Source organism: Vitis vinifera, chromosome 16, assembly GCF_030704535.1.
Source record: "Vitis vinifera cultivar Pinot Noir 40024 chromosome 16, ASM3070453v1".
Classification (NCBI taxonomy): domain Eukaryota; kingdom Viridiplantae; phylum Streptophyta; class Magnoliopsida; order Vitales; family Vitaceae; genus Vitis; species Vitis vinifera.
Window position 1 is genome coordinate 20,895,718 of NC_081820.1, and position 15,192 is coordinate 20,910,909.

General features: G+C 32.2%; 3 protein-coding genes and 1 non-coding gene across 4 annotated transcripts; 2 read left to right on the forward strand and 2 right to left on the reverse strand.

Annotated features, from left to right (window-relative positions):
• The first annotated feature begins 222 nt into the window (after positions 1-222).
• Positions 223-4,483, forward strand: LOC104882151 (protein IQ-DOMAIN 24). Its single transcript, XM_010664207.3, has 3 exons — positions 223-746; positions 3,258-3,461; positions 3,557-4,483. Exons 1-3 carry the CDS (start codon positions 342-344, stop codon positions 4,271-4,273), a joined length of 1,326 nt encoding a protein of 441 aa, XP_010662509.1. The 5' UTR covers positions 223-341; the 3' UTR covers positions 4,274-4,483.
• Positions 4,484-8,808: 4,325 nt separating this feature from the next.
• On the reverse strand, positions 8,809-10,126 carry LOC100246951 (putative non-specific lipid-transfer protein 14). The gene is made up of 2 exons (XM_002279147.4): positions 9,737-10,126; positions 8,809-9,041 (listed from the first exon to the last, which is right to left on the reverse strand). Exons 1-2 carry the CDS (start codon positions 10,108-10,110, stop codon positions 9,014-9,016), a joined length of 402 nt encoding a protein of 133 aa, XP_002279183.3. The 5' UTR covers positions 10,111-10,126; the 3' UTR covers positions 8,809-9,013.
• A 158-nt stretch (positions 10,127-10,284) lies between these two features.
• Positions 10,285-10,358, forward strand: TRNAV-AAC (transfer RNA valine (anticodon AAC)). Its single transcript has one exon. It is a non-coding gene; the product is annotated as a tRNA-Val (tRNA).
• Positions 10,359-10,421: 63 nt separating this feature from the next.
• LOC100241825 (RHOMBOID-like protein 2) lies at positions 10,422-13,978 on the reverse strand. The gene is made up of 5 exons (XM_002279041.5): positions 13,267-13,978; positions 11,640-11,803; positions 11,197-11,360; positions 10,873-11,123; positions 10,422-10,765 (listed from the first exon to the last, which is right to left on the reverse strand). The coding sequence occupies exons 1-5, from the start codon at positions 13,542-13,544 to the stop codon at positions 10,645-10,647; spliced, it is 978 nt and encodes a 325-aa protein (XP_002279077.1). The 5' UTR covers positions 13,545-13,978; the 3' UTR covers positions 10,422-10,644.
• Between the last annotated feature and the right edge of the window lie 1,214 nt (positions 13,979-15,192).

Below are 15,192 nucleotides of genomic sequence, written 5' to 3' on the forward strand. Positions count from 1 at the left end.
ATTAATGAATTAAGGCTATTAAAAATATCACAAAACCCTCAAAAATAGTAAAATTGTTCATGTAAAATTACTAAAAAGTCCCAAGACTAAAAAAAAAGGGATTTCATATATTGAAAAAAAAAAAGAGAGAGAGATAATTCTTAAAAAAAATTCAAAATAAATAATTATGTTCCTACGTTGTCCAACATCCAAAGCTGGCGCGTGTTTTAAACTCACACGCGTCGTCTCCCCTTGTACTGTTCGTTCTCTCTTGTATATAACCTCTCCTCTCTCTTCTAAAAGTACCAGTTTCTTTAACGAAAATACTAAAAACCCAGTGGCTACATCCTCAGGCGATAACAATGGGCAAAAATTCCAGATGGTTCCGGCGACTGTTTTCCGGAAAAAAGTCAAAGAGCTCGCCGGCGGCGGAGTCTGTTGGGTCAGACTCAAAGCAGGCGAAGAACAAGAAGAAATGGAGCATCCTCGGATCTGGAAACGCAGAAGAAATTAAGGAGGAGCCGTCGAAGGAGGTCGAGACCCGAATATCGTGTGCAGAGCCCCAGTCAGGTTCACAAGTGGACGCGAGCAGGCACGCCATAACTGTGGCGGCGGCGGCCGCAGCGGTGGCCCAGGCTGCTGTAGCGGCGGCACAGGCGGCAGCGGAGGTTGTGCGGCTCACGAATAGAGGGAAGTGTAGCGGGAGCGGCGGCCGGCGGATGGACGTTGCAGCGGTTATAATACAGTCTGCTTTCAGAGGCTACCTGGTAATCATGAATATTTTTATTTCCTACAATGCCCTTAGATTTTGGAATTAATTACGTTACTTTACTTTACTTTAATGCATGGCTGTGTTGTTGGATGTTTGATTTGATGACTTAATCATTGTGAGCTTTCTTCTTCACATGACATTACATGAGGAAATGTGTAATTTTATTTTTTTTAAATTAAAAATATAATTTTATTTAAAATTTTCTTTATTTAGATATAATTGCTATTACTACGTACTGACGGCAACGAGGATTTTGAAATGATAAGGATCGATATGAATATATTTCGTATTTTTATTTTTAAATAAAAAATAATAATAACCTTATGTAAGATACAAAAATTTGAAAAAGTTGTGGTTTTAAAAACTATTTAAAATATTAAATCATCAGTAAAATTTTATCATCTCAAAATTTCAAATTTTTTTAAAGTGATTTTTAAAGGCATTAAATAAATCTTCTTCTTCTTTTTGTAAATACTCTATTTTTATATAAACTTTTTTATTTCAAAAACAAATATATATCCAAATTAACAAATACTAAATGTTTTTTAATGTACATGAACAAATCCTGTTTTAAAAAATAGTTATTTATTCTTAAAAATAAAAAATAGAATATTTTTATTAATTTTATAATAACTGTTTTAAAAAATAATTATATAAATATAAAAAATAATTAAAAATAAAATAATACATATAAAAGTTATTTTAAAAATATTTTAGGTTGTTAAATAGATTTTTATTTTATAAAACATTAAAAACAAATTTTAAAAATTGTATTCAAAAACCATTTTGGAAAACGACTACCAAACTATAATTTTATTTTAAAATTTGAAGGTGAATTATAATTTATATTTCATGTGAGATAGTTTGAAAAAGAATGTGAAGTACTAGTCCTTGTATGAAACAAAGTAAATAAATATGACAAGAATTGTAAGTCGGTGTGTAATTTCATTTGGAAGAAAAGGCATAATTCTTGGTGGTTGAGGGTCATTATTAGTCTTAGCTTTGAATTTGGTAAGAAAAGAAAGGAGATTTGGAAGGTGGTGGGGGCACTCATTTGTAGTGATGTGTGTTTTCTGCATCAAAGACTAGTCATTTCCTATTGTCCACGGCACACTCTTGCATCATCTATTTATTTCAACATTTTGAGGTCCATTTATTATGTCTCTCTACACCTCTTTCCTTCTACCAATCCAATTAGAATCATTAAGGTCATACCCAAAAATAATACAAACATTTCTCTAAGATGTGGTTGGGATATCTTTTAGGACTTTTTCCATTCTTTTGTCACCCAAGGGGGCTTTGGCCTTTGGGGTTTGCAAAAATGAAGTGGAGACCTTTTTTGATTGTTCCACCTACCATGAATAGATTTGGGTAGGACTAGATGCTTTGGCCCCACCTAATTTGTATTAGTCCTTAGTGCTTCAAACCAAATATTTAGAGTAAAATGGAATGGAATGGAATGGTAGTATAGATTTTAATTCCATGGCATGTTTGGAAATGGGAAGTGTTGATCATATCTGCAGTGATTATGGCATTAAAAGTGGCTTTAGGGTTATTGGGTGTAGTTATTTGTAAAGTCTGTCTCACCAAATTCAGTCTTGTCATGCTATGCCTTTCCTGCTTTCCTTTCTTTTACAATGCAAAGGCATCTCCTCCTGCTTTTCTCTAGTGGTTTTGGGCTTGTAAAGGGCAAAAGTTACACTGATTTAGTAAGAAAAATGCATACAAATTCTCAACCAAATAATAGGTATGTGTCTTTTGGGCACTTGAATCATTGAATGTGGCCTTACCCACCCATGCCAGTTTTTGGAAAAGCACTTATTTCACCTCCCCTTTTGAGACTGGATTCAGTACTTCTGGGCATTGGTTATTTCTGCAGCTAAGTTTTTGGCATCATATCTCTCTTTTACCTGCCCAAATTTGAACTCTGCCATCTACCCGCCATGAATTCATATCCAAAAACCATATTTATTGCAAAAAGAAAAAAAAAAGTTTTCATTGGTCACAAATTTGTTACATGAAGATCTAAATTTAATTAGGGTATAACAATGCTAGTTTTAAAGTCATGAATGGTCATCCAAATGAAAATTCTTAGAACAGACGATGTCGAGTCGTTGGTGCCCATCAATTAGTTTTTAAATGAAATGATTTTAATTTTATTTTAGTATTAGTTTATTTAACATATAGCAATGTCAATTTCAAGGTCAAAAATGGGTTACCCGAATGATAATTCTTAGAACAAATAAATGGGGTGTGATATTAAACATTGTATTAAGTTTAATCTATTGTCGTTGAATATCAATTGATTTTTATATTGAACCGTCAAAGTCTTATAATGTCATTTAGTATATTTCTTACATCAAACAAAGGGATATGATATATAATATTATAAAAGATTTAATCAATCAGATTTGGAATGAGATGGTCAAAACTTTTCATATTAGTTTTGAACAGTTTTGATCTCTAAGGGGAAAAGGGTGATCTGATTATTTGGGATAATGTGTAGGCAAGGAGGGCACTGAAGGCACTGAAAGCGCTGGTGAAGCTTCAGGCACTGGTGAGAGGCCACATAGTGCGGAAACGAAGTGCAGATATGCTTAGGCGCATGCAGGCGCTGGCCCGAGTCCAGGCTCGTGCCCGTGTCAGTAGGGCTCGTGCTATCTTAGAGTCCTCCCATTCAACCCGCAGATTCTCCCTATCCCACCACATGGTGAGCTCTCCTTTGTCCTTCCTTGTATCAAATTCAAGTTTTTCAATTTCCATTACCATTAGGCATGCCATGGCATTCTTCATTTAATGACACAGAGATGGGGTTCGAATCCAAACATCAGCGATATCTTCAACCGAGAAAAAGCGCAACAGGATTCCAGCTGGTTAGAGCAGTGGATGGAAGAATGTTCCTGGAACGACAGGAGGAGGGACTCTTCACTGAAAACCAGGGATCCTGATCATCATGATGATGAGAGCAGAGACAAGATTCTCGAAGTAGACACCTGGAAACCTGACCCCAACTCCATGGGAAGCAAAAGAATGCACCAGAAATCAACTCCACAATTTTCCAGCTACTACACAAAACCTCAAAAACCAATCTCATGCCAGTCAATGGGGAGGGCGCCCTCATCTTTAAGCTCACTTCAATGCCCGTTTGAAGTAGATGAAGCAGCTGTGTACACTGCAGACAACAGCCCACAAGCTCTTCCTTCTTTGACCAGGCTTGGAAGCAGTAGCGCTAGGAGGAGGAGTACTACAGCCTTGACCCCTCCAAGGACTGACAGCTCCACAAACTTCTTCTCGGACCATCCAAAATACATGGCTAATACGCAGTCTTCCCAGGCAAAGGTCAGGTCCCAAAGTGCCCCCAGGCTCCGGCTTAACTTCGACAAATTGGGTTCTTCCAAGAGATCCTTCCATGGATGCTGGGACCCAAACAGCAGTCCAAATAAGAGCATAATAAACAAAGGCCGATCAGGGTCAGGCTCCGGTTGCTTGGATAGGGTTGGAAGTAGTACTAGATTGAGGTGACTAATTCATGCCAGCATGCTCTTTTTTGTTTTCTTGTCGATTGAAGGCAGCAGATGGTAGAGTACATGGCATTTATGGATGGTGGATATGGAAATTATGTTAGTTGCAGAGAAATCGAACAGTTTCAAACATTAATATAGTGTAGCTGTTTCTTGTTTGATCTATACTGACCTAGTTTATAAAGCATTTTACTCTATGATCCTGCTACCATTTCTGAGAATTCAGTGTTGACTATGAAGCGATGTTGGTGACAAAACCATTACTTCAACATCAACTTTAGATTTCTTGTCTTTTGTTTGGAGTTTTCGTGGGGTAGAAGATTGAAGACATGTTTTCAGGTCGTTCCAAATTTCATATCCTCTACACTGTGGGTTCACGGAGAGGGGATCTTTCGGCTTGTTTTCATCTACTTTTTTATAGGTTTATTTGTCTCATCAGTAGCTTGTCCAGAACGGCTATAAGACGGGCCAAGTGACGAGAGAACACACCAAGCAACCAAAATCAAGCAAATGCAGCCTTGGATGCCGGGCCCTTTTAAAAAAATACCATAGTTTGTTTTATTATTATTATTATTATTATTATTATTATTATGATTTCACTGTAAAATATTAAAGATATTATTATTATTATTATTATTATTATTATTTTACTGTCAAATATTAAAGACTTCAATAAAATATATTAAAATTAAAAATAATAATAATAATATTTAATTTCAATAAAAATAGAAAATTATGAAAAAGAAATAAATTAATTTATATCAAAAATATATATATTAGAAAAACAAATAAGAGGGAAAAAATAAATTCTTGAACCTAAATAATGGCACGATTTATTCTACGTACAATAATGTGTTGAACTACTTCAACAAGTCTACATATGAAATATCCAGCATTTAATGTTTGTGCAACAATATCTACAAATTGTATCTTCAAAAAAAAAAATTAACTTATACTAAATTTGTCAAAAATCTTTTGATGCCCATTCATGTCTAGTGTTTTCTCCTTTTTGTCTCAATTTTTGGCCCCAAGCGACCAGGTACAAGACAGGATGAAAGCTCTAATGGAATAATTGTTCATTTTTTGTAGGTAATTTGATGGAAAATGATAGCTAGTTTGAATGATAGCTAGTTTTATATATTTTCTTAGAAAGCTCCAAAATACAAAGATATGGATCCCGTCATTTATGGCTTCTGCATTTATCAAATAGGTTCAAATTTAATAATATTTTATTTGAAGTTTAATTACTTCTTTTCCGAATTTTGAGCCAAATGACCCTTTTTGGCCAAAAATTATCAAATATCAGCATTCATCAAAACTTATATTCAATTTAGTCCATTATAGCTATGGAGATGTCATGTTCGTTTATTTATTTGTAATTTTATATCGACATTTTAAAAATGTGATTTCATATTTTGCATTCAATTTGTATTTTGAAAGTACAACTTTCAATTTAATTCAAAATTGAAAAACAAAATGAATGAGGTCCTAATGGGTAGCATAAGGGTTAATTTGAACAATAAATTCAAGAGGAAGATTAAAGATGAATTTTACAAATCTTTCTTTTCCAATCATGGTATATTAGTGAAATGTACTTTTTTCTAACAGATTCTTAAAAAGTATTATCAATAAGATAATGTCATGCATACAATTCAAATTTCATTACTTTGTACTAAAATTTCATTCTTTTATACAACATACAAGGTCTCGTTGTTTTATACATTGGTCTCATTTCATCATTTCTTGTCCTATTTTTTGTATTTTGATCACTTTCCTTGATAACTTAATTTCATTTGTTTGAGTTCGATCTCATATATTTGTGCCTCTGCTCAAGGTCCAAATTTCACCATACTAAATTCAATTTATTGTACCAAATTCAAAGTTTGGTAGATTTCAATTATGATACCTTATCATTTTCTCTTTCTAAAATTTAAGGAGAAATTGATATAAAATTATGTTTGGCAAGTGGGGATGCATCTCATTTATTTCACTTTACTTGATAACTTAGTTTCATTTGTTTGAGTCTTATCTCATATATTTGTACCTCTGCTCGAGGTCCAAATTTCACCGTACTAAATTCAAATTATCGTACCAATTCAAAGTTTGGTAGATATCAATTATGATACCTTATCATTTTCTCTTTCTAAAATTTGAGGAGAAATTGATATAAAATCATGTTTGGCAAGTAGGAGTAGATATCTCACTCATTTTTGTGTTCATTTTCATGTTTGGAGAGTTCAAGTGCAAATGAGAATGGAATCAAGAATGATTCCAATGAAGTATTTTGATTCAGTGGTGCAAGTTATTTTTTAAAATGTTTTTCAAAAATTATAAACTCAAAATCTTTTTTAGATAAGTTGTTTTTATTTTTATTTTATAAAAATTAAATTGCAAATTTAATTTATATAATATAAACTAGATTTAATTCAAGTAAATAAAAATAAAAATATTTTTAATTATAAATAAATTTAAAATAGTTTTTAATAAAATATGAATAGTAATATTATATTAAAATCATATATTATATTTTTTATAAATATTATAAAAATATGGATATTAATATTATAACAACAAAATTAATTCATTTTTAAATAAATAATAATAATTCAAAATTAATAATTTCTAATACTATTTTATTTTAAATAAAATTAATAAATTTTAATTTATTAAGATATAAATGACTCAAAATTAACATTTCATACATACATTTAATACCCAATTACAAATATGATATTCTGAAATTTTTTATTCAATATATCTATTATTTTTTATACTCATTATATATTTTTGAAAATTTTCAAACAATTTTTAAAAATTATTACTTAATTTGAAATTCTTTTCTCTAATAAAAAAATTATTTTTAACTATATCATTATTATTCATTCTAACTTTTAAAATAAATTATTCTTCAAACAAAAAAATAATCATTATACCTTACATTCTTATATTCATCCAAACACGAAAATTTGAAACACCAAATTCATTCTTATTCAAAGAGAAATAAAACTAAAAACAAAATATTCATTCTCATTCCTCGTTCTCAATGTACCAACATGGCCGAGAAGTATCATTCATATTTCACATTTATGATAAAAATTAAACTTTAAACTTTCTATGTATTTAAAAAAATAATATATAAAAATAAGATTTAACTTAAAAGAAATAAATGCTACTCAAATATCTCCTAACCCTGCAAGATTCCAAGCAGAAACCTAAATAAATAAGATGGACCGTCCACCACACTCTTGACTCTACCATCAATAATGGGAAAAAGAAGGTTGATTTGCAATTCTAAATCCAACAACTCAAGTACGGATGAATAATTGCAGTGTTGTTCAACGCCTATTTACTTATTTAGTAATGGAAATAAAAACTATTTTCAATTTTCCTAAAAAAGGAATGAAAATGGAAACAGTACGATTCATCATAAATTTTCAAAGTCAATTCTAAAATATGTTCCTCCATATTTTGCTTCTAAAACAAATCGTCACTTTCAAAGACACAAATCACCCCAAAATTAGAATCATTTTCAAGTTGTGATAGCTACGAAGAAAAGTAATATAGAACATATTTGGAGGTTGTTCTTAGATTTTGTTTTGTGGTGATTTTAAAAAGCGTTTTTAACTTAAAAATTATTTTTAAATAAAAACTAAAAACATTTTTAAAAATATGAAAATCATTTATAATGTTAAAAAAATAACTAACGGTATTTTTTAAAGAAAAATTTAATAAACAATTCTCTTAAAAAAATTAAAAAAATTTAAAAAAAAAACATTTTCATTGAAAACACTCTAAATAAAAACATTGAACTCACTTTTAATCATGTAAAACGGTTTTTAAATTTACAAAATATTTTTAATAAATTTTTATTAAAACCAAAATTTTAAAAATAGATTGTTAGATTTTTTTTTTCTAGGTATTTTTTTAAGAATATTTCAAAAAATAATTAAATATATATATATATATATATATATATATATATATATATATATATATATATATAAAACTTTAGAAGCTTTCATATCAAATGAAAGTGCATAATATTATAAGGAATAAATAAATAAAAACTATTTTGTATATTTGATATCTCAAACAAAATTCATTTCTATAAATAATTGAGAATTAATTTTAAGAAGTGTTCTTAAGAGTTATATTTTGAAAACTATTTTAAACAACATGTCAAATAACCCACTAATGACAGGTTAAATCAACAAAAAAAATTAATGGTTTAATATATAGTTTATGGATACATGGGAGAACTCTTCCAAATATAACTTGAAAGGTCAAGAGGGATAAATTTTTCTTTGCGTGTTGGAATATTTTTATTAAAACAATTTTTGACTAAAAAGAGCATGAACAATTCTTATAAAAATATTTTAAAATTATTTTATATTTAATAAAATATTTATAATAAAAATATCATCTTTAGAGATTTGGCCAAATATTTTTATAGAAATAAAGATAAAAAAGCATTTAGTATCAAGTGGACGTATATGCATGAAGAGGCATTTATAGTGCACTAATTTTAATCTATAGTTCTACAAGGTACCCAAATTTATAACATCATCAAATCCTCAATTTTACAAATATTATTTTGGTTTTCCCAAAAGCAAAAACAAAAACAAAAACAAAAAAAAACAAAAAATAGAAGTTGATTTATTTATTAAAACTCCTGCCCACTGCAGCTTGATACAAGCTTTTCTTATTGTGAGTCTCTGGCCATCAATCTGCTGTCACCCTTTCACTCATTAGATGCCGCACCATCCACCCTGCAAAAATAGCATCATCTTCTACAATTCATTGTACTTCTACTAAGATTTTTAAATGTCAATAGATAAGATGTTGTTAAAAGCATTTTTCAAGCATTTTCTAATAAAAATTTAGATTTTTATAAATATCTAAAAATTACTTCAAAATTTTAAAAGATTATTTAGCGGTACCATAATCACTTGATAGTTGATTCTTTCAAAAGTTATTTTTAAAAACCGAAATAAATTAAAAGTGTTTAAATCAAAACCGCTTTTCTATCGGACTTTGATTTGTTTATGTTCATGTCAAAACCTAGCTAGATCGAATTATCTTTATACTAATCAAGTAATAACTTTAAAATTATATTTGATTTTTAATAAAATTAAGAAAAAAAATACAAGAAAAAGAAAATAAAAAAGTAAAAAAATAGATTTAAAATTAATAAAATATTGTTATATGTTACTTTAAAGGCACTTTACTTATTTTAACTTTGTATTTTCATTATATTTAATTTTCTTGCATATTTTTTTATATAAAAACCAAAAAAAGAAAATCATTTTCCTTGAGCATGTTTCGTCAAAACCAAGGAGCTATGGACCTATTTGGGCCAGAAAAAGCAGGGGAAGCCCATCATGGGCCTACTCATAAAACCAATCCATGAATTATGAAGAGAAGAAAAAATAAAACCAAAGGGGTAGAGTAGAGAGAGAGTTACAAGTTGCAGTCAGTATTGGGATCAAGATTGAAGCCGAGAGAGATGCCACAGAACCCAGGCAATGTAGCTATGGCAGTAGCATTAGGATTGTAAGTAGCAATGAGGCCCATTAAGCACCGGCAAACTGATCGCCGGTTATCAATGGAGTCCGCGATGCTGTTGAGGCCCACCACAGCATCACAGCAAGGGGAGCCAGGGATGGGGTCTGGGGCACCGTAGGTGATGAAGGTGGAGCAGGCGGAGACCAGCGCTGTCACGGTACTGCAGTCTATGGCAGCCATTGTTGTTTGGGCCCATGATAGCACCATCAAAATTCCCATCACCTTCACTGCCTTCTGGCCGCCCATTTCATGAGAAATCACCATTCTCACCATCAATACTATTAGTTTATTGTCGAGTGAAATATGGAAACCTTATAGGGCTGATGGGATGGGTTGATAGGAAATGAAGAACGTGTGTTCTTCATGAAGATGGGATGAGTTGTCCAGTACAGACATGCAAATCCACTTTTGGACTCATTACTTAATTGGGCTGATCCACAGCAAAGCGGTGTCGTGGTGTAGTTGGTTATCACGTCAGTCTAACACACTGAAGGTCTCCGGTTCGAACCCGGGCGACGCCATTTTTTATCATGCAAGCACATTTTTTTTCCCAACTGAATAGGAATTAAAGAGTAATGAGATGGTGAAGCCTAATTCTTGTTGGTCATCTCAACAGAATTCAATAAGAAATCTTGTGTAAGAGCAAATACAACAGTAACAACACCCACTTATACATACATCAAAACAAGCCAACAACTTGAAACTTGGTTTAGGCTCTATCTACTGAAGCTATCACTATGCAATTTACACACTAGCAAAGATAGGGACAGGGACAGGGACAGAGAGAGAGAGAGAGAGGGACCCCTCCTAAAATTGAGTCTCATCGCATTTCCAGCTAGAGGTTGGGACACAGCTGAGGTAGTGACACCAATGGCAGTGTTCACTCCCATTCTTTCCCTTGTACAGCATCACTAATCCAACTGTAAATCTGTTCAAAGCAAGAAAAAGACGATTGCAAGTTAGTTTTCTATCATCAGAATTGATTTTGAAAGCAAAATATGACACGTCGTTTTTAATGTTCAGAATGTAACTCACCCTGCAATCAGCAGAACAAGAGAAACCAGCCAGCACACATATTGGTAGGCCTTGTATTTGGATTTGACACGGACATCAGCTGGAAGGTTCCGACCCTCTATCCACCCAAACTGAGGTCGAGGCATCAAAATAAAGCCCAGGAAGAAACCTGTCACGAACCCACCAATATGGGCAAAATTATTGACACGTGGCAGAATCCCAACGGTTAGATTAACCGCAACAATGACCAAGAGTGTGAGTAGTGCTGCAGCCTACAAAAGCAACAAACAAGGCTAATTATCTCAAAGGGTAAGGAGTAAGACAACAGTGGGCTAGATTGCTCACCCTGTTTGTATACATGGACCAGTTTGTAATAAGCTCTGAAAGCATTGCTCCCAAAAGCCCAAAAAGAGCACCAGAAGCCCCAACAGAGATGCTATTTTGAATAAATAGAGATGAAAGAACACTCCCTCCAAATCCTGACAACAGGTAAATTACTCCTATCCGCACTGCCAAAACGATATCCCTAGTCAGGCCAAATCAAGATATAGCTAACAAAAAAGAACCAGAGAAGGACTCTTACAAAGAAATTCAAACTAGGAGGATCATGTCAGAGTTACCATACCAAGTGCCGTTAGCTATGAGGCTCATAACATGGGAGTTCTAAAGAAAATGAACAAAAATAAAATAAAATGATATGGAATGGGAAGATAACAATGTCCAGAGGCAAGGGAGTCGGATCAGCCTAAGGTGAATGACAACACACTAAAAGCAAGAGAACCACATACCAAAACCAAATTGCTGTTCGAGTCGAATACCAATCAAGACCAAGCTCAACATGTTTACAAGCAGATGAATGATACCAGCATGTAACCAGATGCAAGTGACAAGCCTCCATCCTTGATGCTTACTGACAACTTTTTTCCACTCAAGAGCTCCCAACTTTTCCAATCTTCAAAAATAAAAACTCAATTTCAGTTCAACCTCCTTTAATGATAAGAGAGTTTATAAAGCTCATAGAGTAATGACTAAACCAATTTATAATTTTTTTTAACATCAGTTTCCAATCTATGAGATCGCACAAGACTAAAGTGTGCATTTGCTCACAAATGCCTTGCAGGCAGCAGGATGAAGCATAACAAACAAACAATAAACAGGTAACGTGAGGTAAAACATAAATTTCCACAGCTCTTTCTCCTGCATAATTTCTTTGTGAATCACCAAAAGTTCCAATTCATAAGGCACAGGGAGTCGTGAACCATGTTCAACAAATCACATTTACCTGAGGTTTGATACAATATATCCAAAACTTACAACCACCACCCAAGAAGACTTGATCTTTACTTGATTTACAGGTCCATTAGAGATATTTCATGAAATTGTCAAACCCAAAACCTAACTGTAATGAGAAATCAATCTAGCTTCTACCTAATCTACTTTTAAAAAAAAACATTGAAGTCCAAGTGTGCTCACTTGTTGAGGTAGTAGTCAGGAAAGAAGATTGATCCCAATAGATAATTGTAACAGAAACCAAAAATAACTAAGCCAAACCCACCTCATCAAACTCCCACCTCAAAACATGTAGGCCTTTCCAAGAAAATTCTCAAAGTGACCTTTTTTTAAGCACCTTCCTTCATGTTTCCTCGTGTTCTCCAAAAACCCATCAGAGGGTCTAATAAAAACAAATTAATTTTAAAGAAATAAAATTTTAAACCACACACTTGAGAGTCAAAAACCATGCCAAGAGAGATCCCATAAATGAATTTCCAAAAAACAAAGGGAAAGTAAGCAATGAAAGGTAAAACATCTGATCAATCAGGAACCCACAAAAGTCAGAGACTAAGAACCCCAAAACTCATGCCGGATCAGTACTAGTTCACGAATTATTAAAAACAGGGAATAAATCGAATAAGAATCTCAAATGCATACCAGATTGATCCCAACTTACCCTAAAAATCAAGAAGAACAGGAACAGGACCAACTGGGGAAAAATGAAACTATGGGTGTAAAATAATATCATCCATTGAGGTGATGATACCAAATTCATACCATGCAATCAAAACCAAAAAGAACGACAAGAAGCAGAAATTCAGAGATGGGTATCAAGAATCAATCATCAAGTTAAGGAAGAATTCCAAATTCATGTCACCCCAATGCCGAGTCGCAAATTTTCACAACAAAAACCAGAAAACCCACGAAGAGAGATCAAGCATCAAAGAACCATTCTACGGAAAAAAAAAACTCATTTCACCAATCATCAAATACACAAAAACACAGCCCAAAACTTCCAATCACGCAAAAAAAAAACATGAACCGAACACACCCAGAATCCATTCCAGAACAAACCCAATTACCAAATTCCCAAAATAAAACCAACAAAGACAAAAAGACGGGTATCAAAGAACTACTCCTCACGTCTTGGAAGAAGGGCCAAACAGAGGATTCTCCTTCAGAGGCTGAAACGAGAACCTCCCAAGAAACCCCGCCACACACTTGCCTTGAACCCTAGAATTCTCCTTGGGGCAATTATTAATATACATGGCAACGACAAAAACAGCAACGTTGGCCACGACAAACATGGGCACAAGCCATGAAGTCCATTGGGTCTCCGAATCTTCAATCACAGAAGACGATGTGTAGCTGCCTCCCCTGTTTTTGGCTCCCCTGCTTTCAAGATCTTCACTTGGAGGCATGGCTATTCCCCTGTTTTTTCACAATTCAACTATAGGTTTCTCACTCTACAACTCTTTCTCTCTCTAGAATACACGTGAGAGAAGAAGGATACAGAAGATTCGGTGCAGTTGGTGAAGGGTTTAATGAGAGAGAGAGACAGTAGAGAGAGAGAGAACAGAGGAGGAGTTGGTGTGATTTGGGGGGGTGTTTCAGTTTTCTAACCGCCGCAGTGAAGGAAGAAACCACTACATCTGCTGCGGCAGCTATCAGCATTCCCTCATATTTCAGCCAATGGGAGTTTGCCACATCATGAAAACGAAAAAGCATTTTTTGAGCATCGCAATTTCTGCCATGTGGCACTTATTGATTGGAAATCCATAACCCAGCCGTGGTGTTTGTAGCACTGAATCACTGGTGATCTACCTCATCTCCTACCGGGAATGTCCGTTTGCGATTAATAAAACAGTTTCGGGTGGAGGCTCTTAGATTTAAATGGAATGGAACGGGTCGGGTCGGGTCGAACTCATTTACCCGGACTTTCATATTAAATAACACATTTTTAGATTTTTAACATAAATTTCAAAAAACAAAAATAAAATATATTTCGATAACAATATTTCAAAATATTATGGGTTGTTTGGAACTATATTTTAGAACAATTTTATGTTTTTTAGAATAAAAAATACAAAAAACACATTTTCACAATTAAAAACTATTTTTTAATATTCAGAATAAAATATAATGCATTTTCAAAAAATATCTTTTAATTGTTTTATATTATGCAAATAAAATATTAGATATAAAAATTATTTTAAAACATATTTAAAAATATTAAAAACATTTTAGGTTTTCAAACAATTTTCAAAAACTAATTTTTGAAGACGTTATTACTAAAATAAATAAAGTGATAAAATGGAATTATAGTCATTAACGTGCCATTTAATACAATTTTGTTTTTACTACCTTAAAAGTTGATAGATAAATAATTCTTTACTTATGTTTCTAATTTTGATAAATATTAAACATGTTTGTTAATTTAATTTTGTTTCTTGTCTTCAAAAATTAAAAACAAAAATTTTGATGCATAACCATATTAACAACTACCAAAAGCACTTTTTTTAATTTTTAAAATATCTTTGATGAATTTGAACATATTTTTAGAGATAAGTATTTAATTTTACTTTTTAATTTATAAAATGTGTTTTTATACACCCCAATGAAAAAAATCTTAATTCGGGAACACAAATTTATAAAATACAAATTTTAAACAATAATTTAAAAATAATTAACATTTCGGGTACTATTTTTAACCATTCTAGATATTATTTTTAACCAATTTAGGTATTATCTTTTAGCTGATAAGTGTATGAAATTTAAATTATTTTTAAAAAAATTTTATTTTATGATTATTTTTATATGAGTGCATGAAAACTCACATATCGGTCATTGTGATGGTATACTATTTACAAATTCCTAAAATTATAAAACTTTTTTATCTTTAGACCCGTTTCACTTTGTATCTTCAATTAGAACATGTGTTAGGTGGTGTTTATTTTTTTGGCTTTTTACTGAAAGCAATTTGTTTTCAAAATTTAGGTGGTTTGTTTTTCTACTTTTTCATAACTTATTATAAACTTTTTACTAAATAAAAAAAACCAACAAATGTAG

Coding starts and splice junctions, on each gene's coding strand:
- LOC104882151 (XM_010664207.3), top strand. CDS start 342: ATGGGCAAAAATTCCAGATGGTTCCGGCGACTGTTTTCCGGAAAAAAG. Junction 747..3,257: donor CTGCTTTCAGAGGCTACCTG/GTAATCATGAAT, acceptor GATAATGTGTAG/GCAAGGAGGGCACTGAAGGC. Junction 3,462..3,556: donor TCTCCCTATCCCACCACATG/GTGAGCTCTCCT, acceptor TTAATGACACAG/AGATGGGGTTCGAATCCAAA.
- LOC100241825 (XM_002279041.5), bottom strand. CDS start 13,544: ATGCCTCCAAGTGAAGATCTTGAAAGCAGGGGAGCCAAAAACAGGGGA. Junction 11,361..11,639: donor CGAACAGCAATTTGGTTTTG/GTATGTGGTTCT, acceptor TCGTTTTGGCAG/TGCGGATAGGAGTAATTTAC. Junction 10,766..10,872: donor CTTGTTCTGCTGATTGCAGG/GTGAGTTACATT, acceptor TGCTTTGAACAG/ATTTACAGTTGGATTAGTGA.
- LOC100246951 (XM_002279147.4), bottom strand. CDS start 10,110: ATGGTGAGAATGGTGATTTCTCATGAAATGGGCGGCCAGAAGGCAGTG. Junction 9,042..9,736: donor CCCAATACTGACTGCAACTT/GTAACTCTCTCT, acceptor CTATTTTTGCAG/GGTGGATGGTGCGGCATCTA.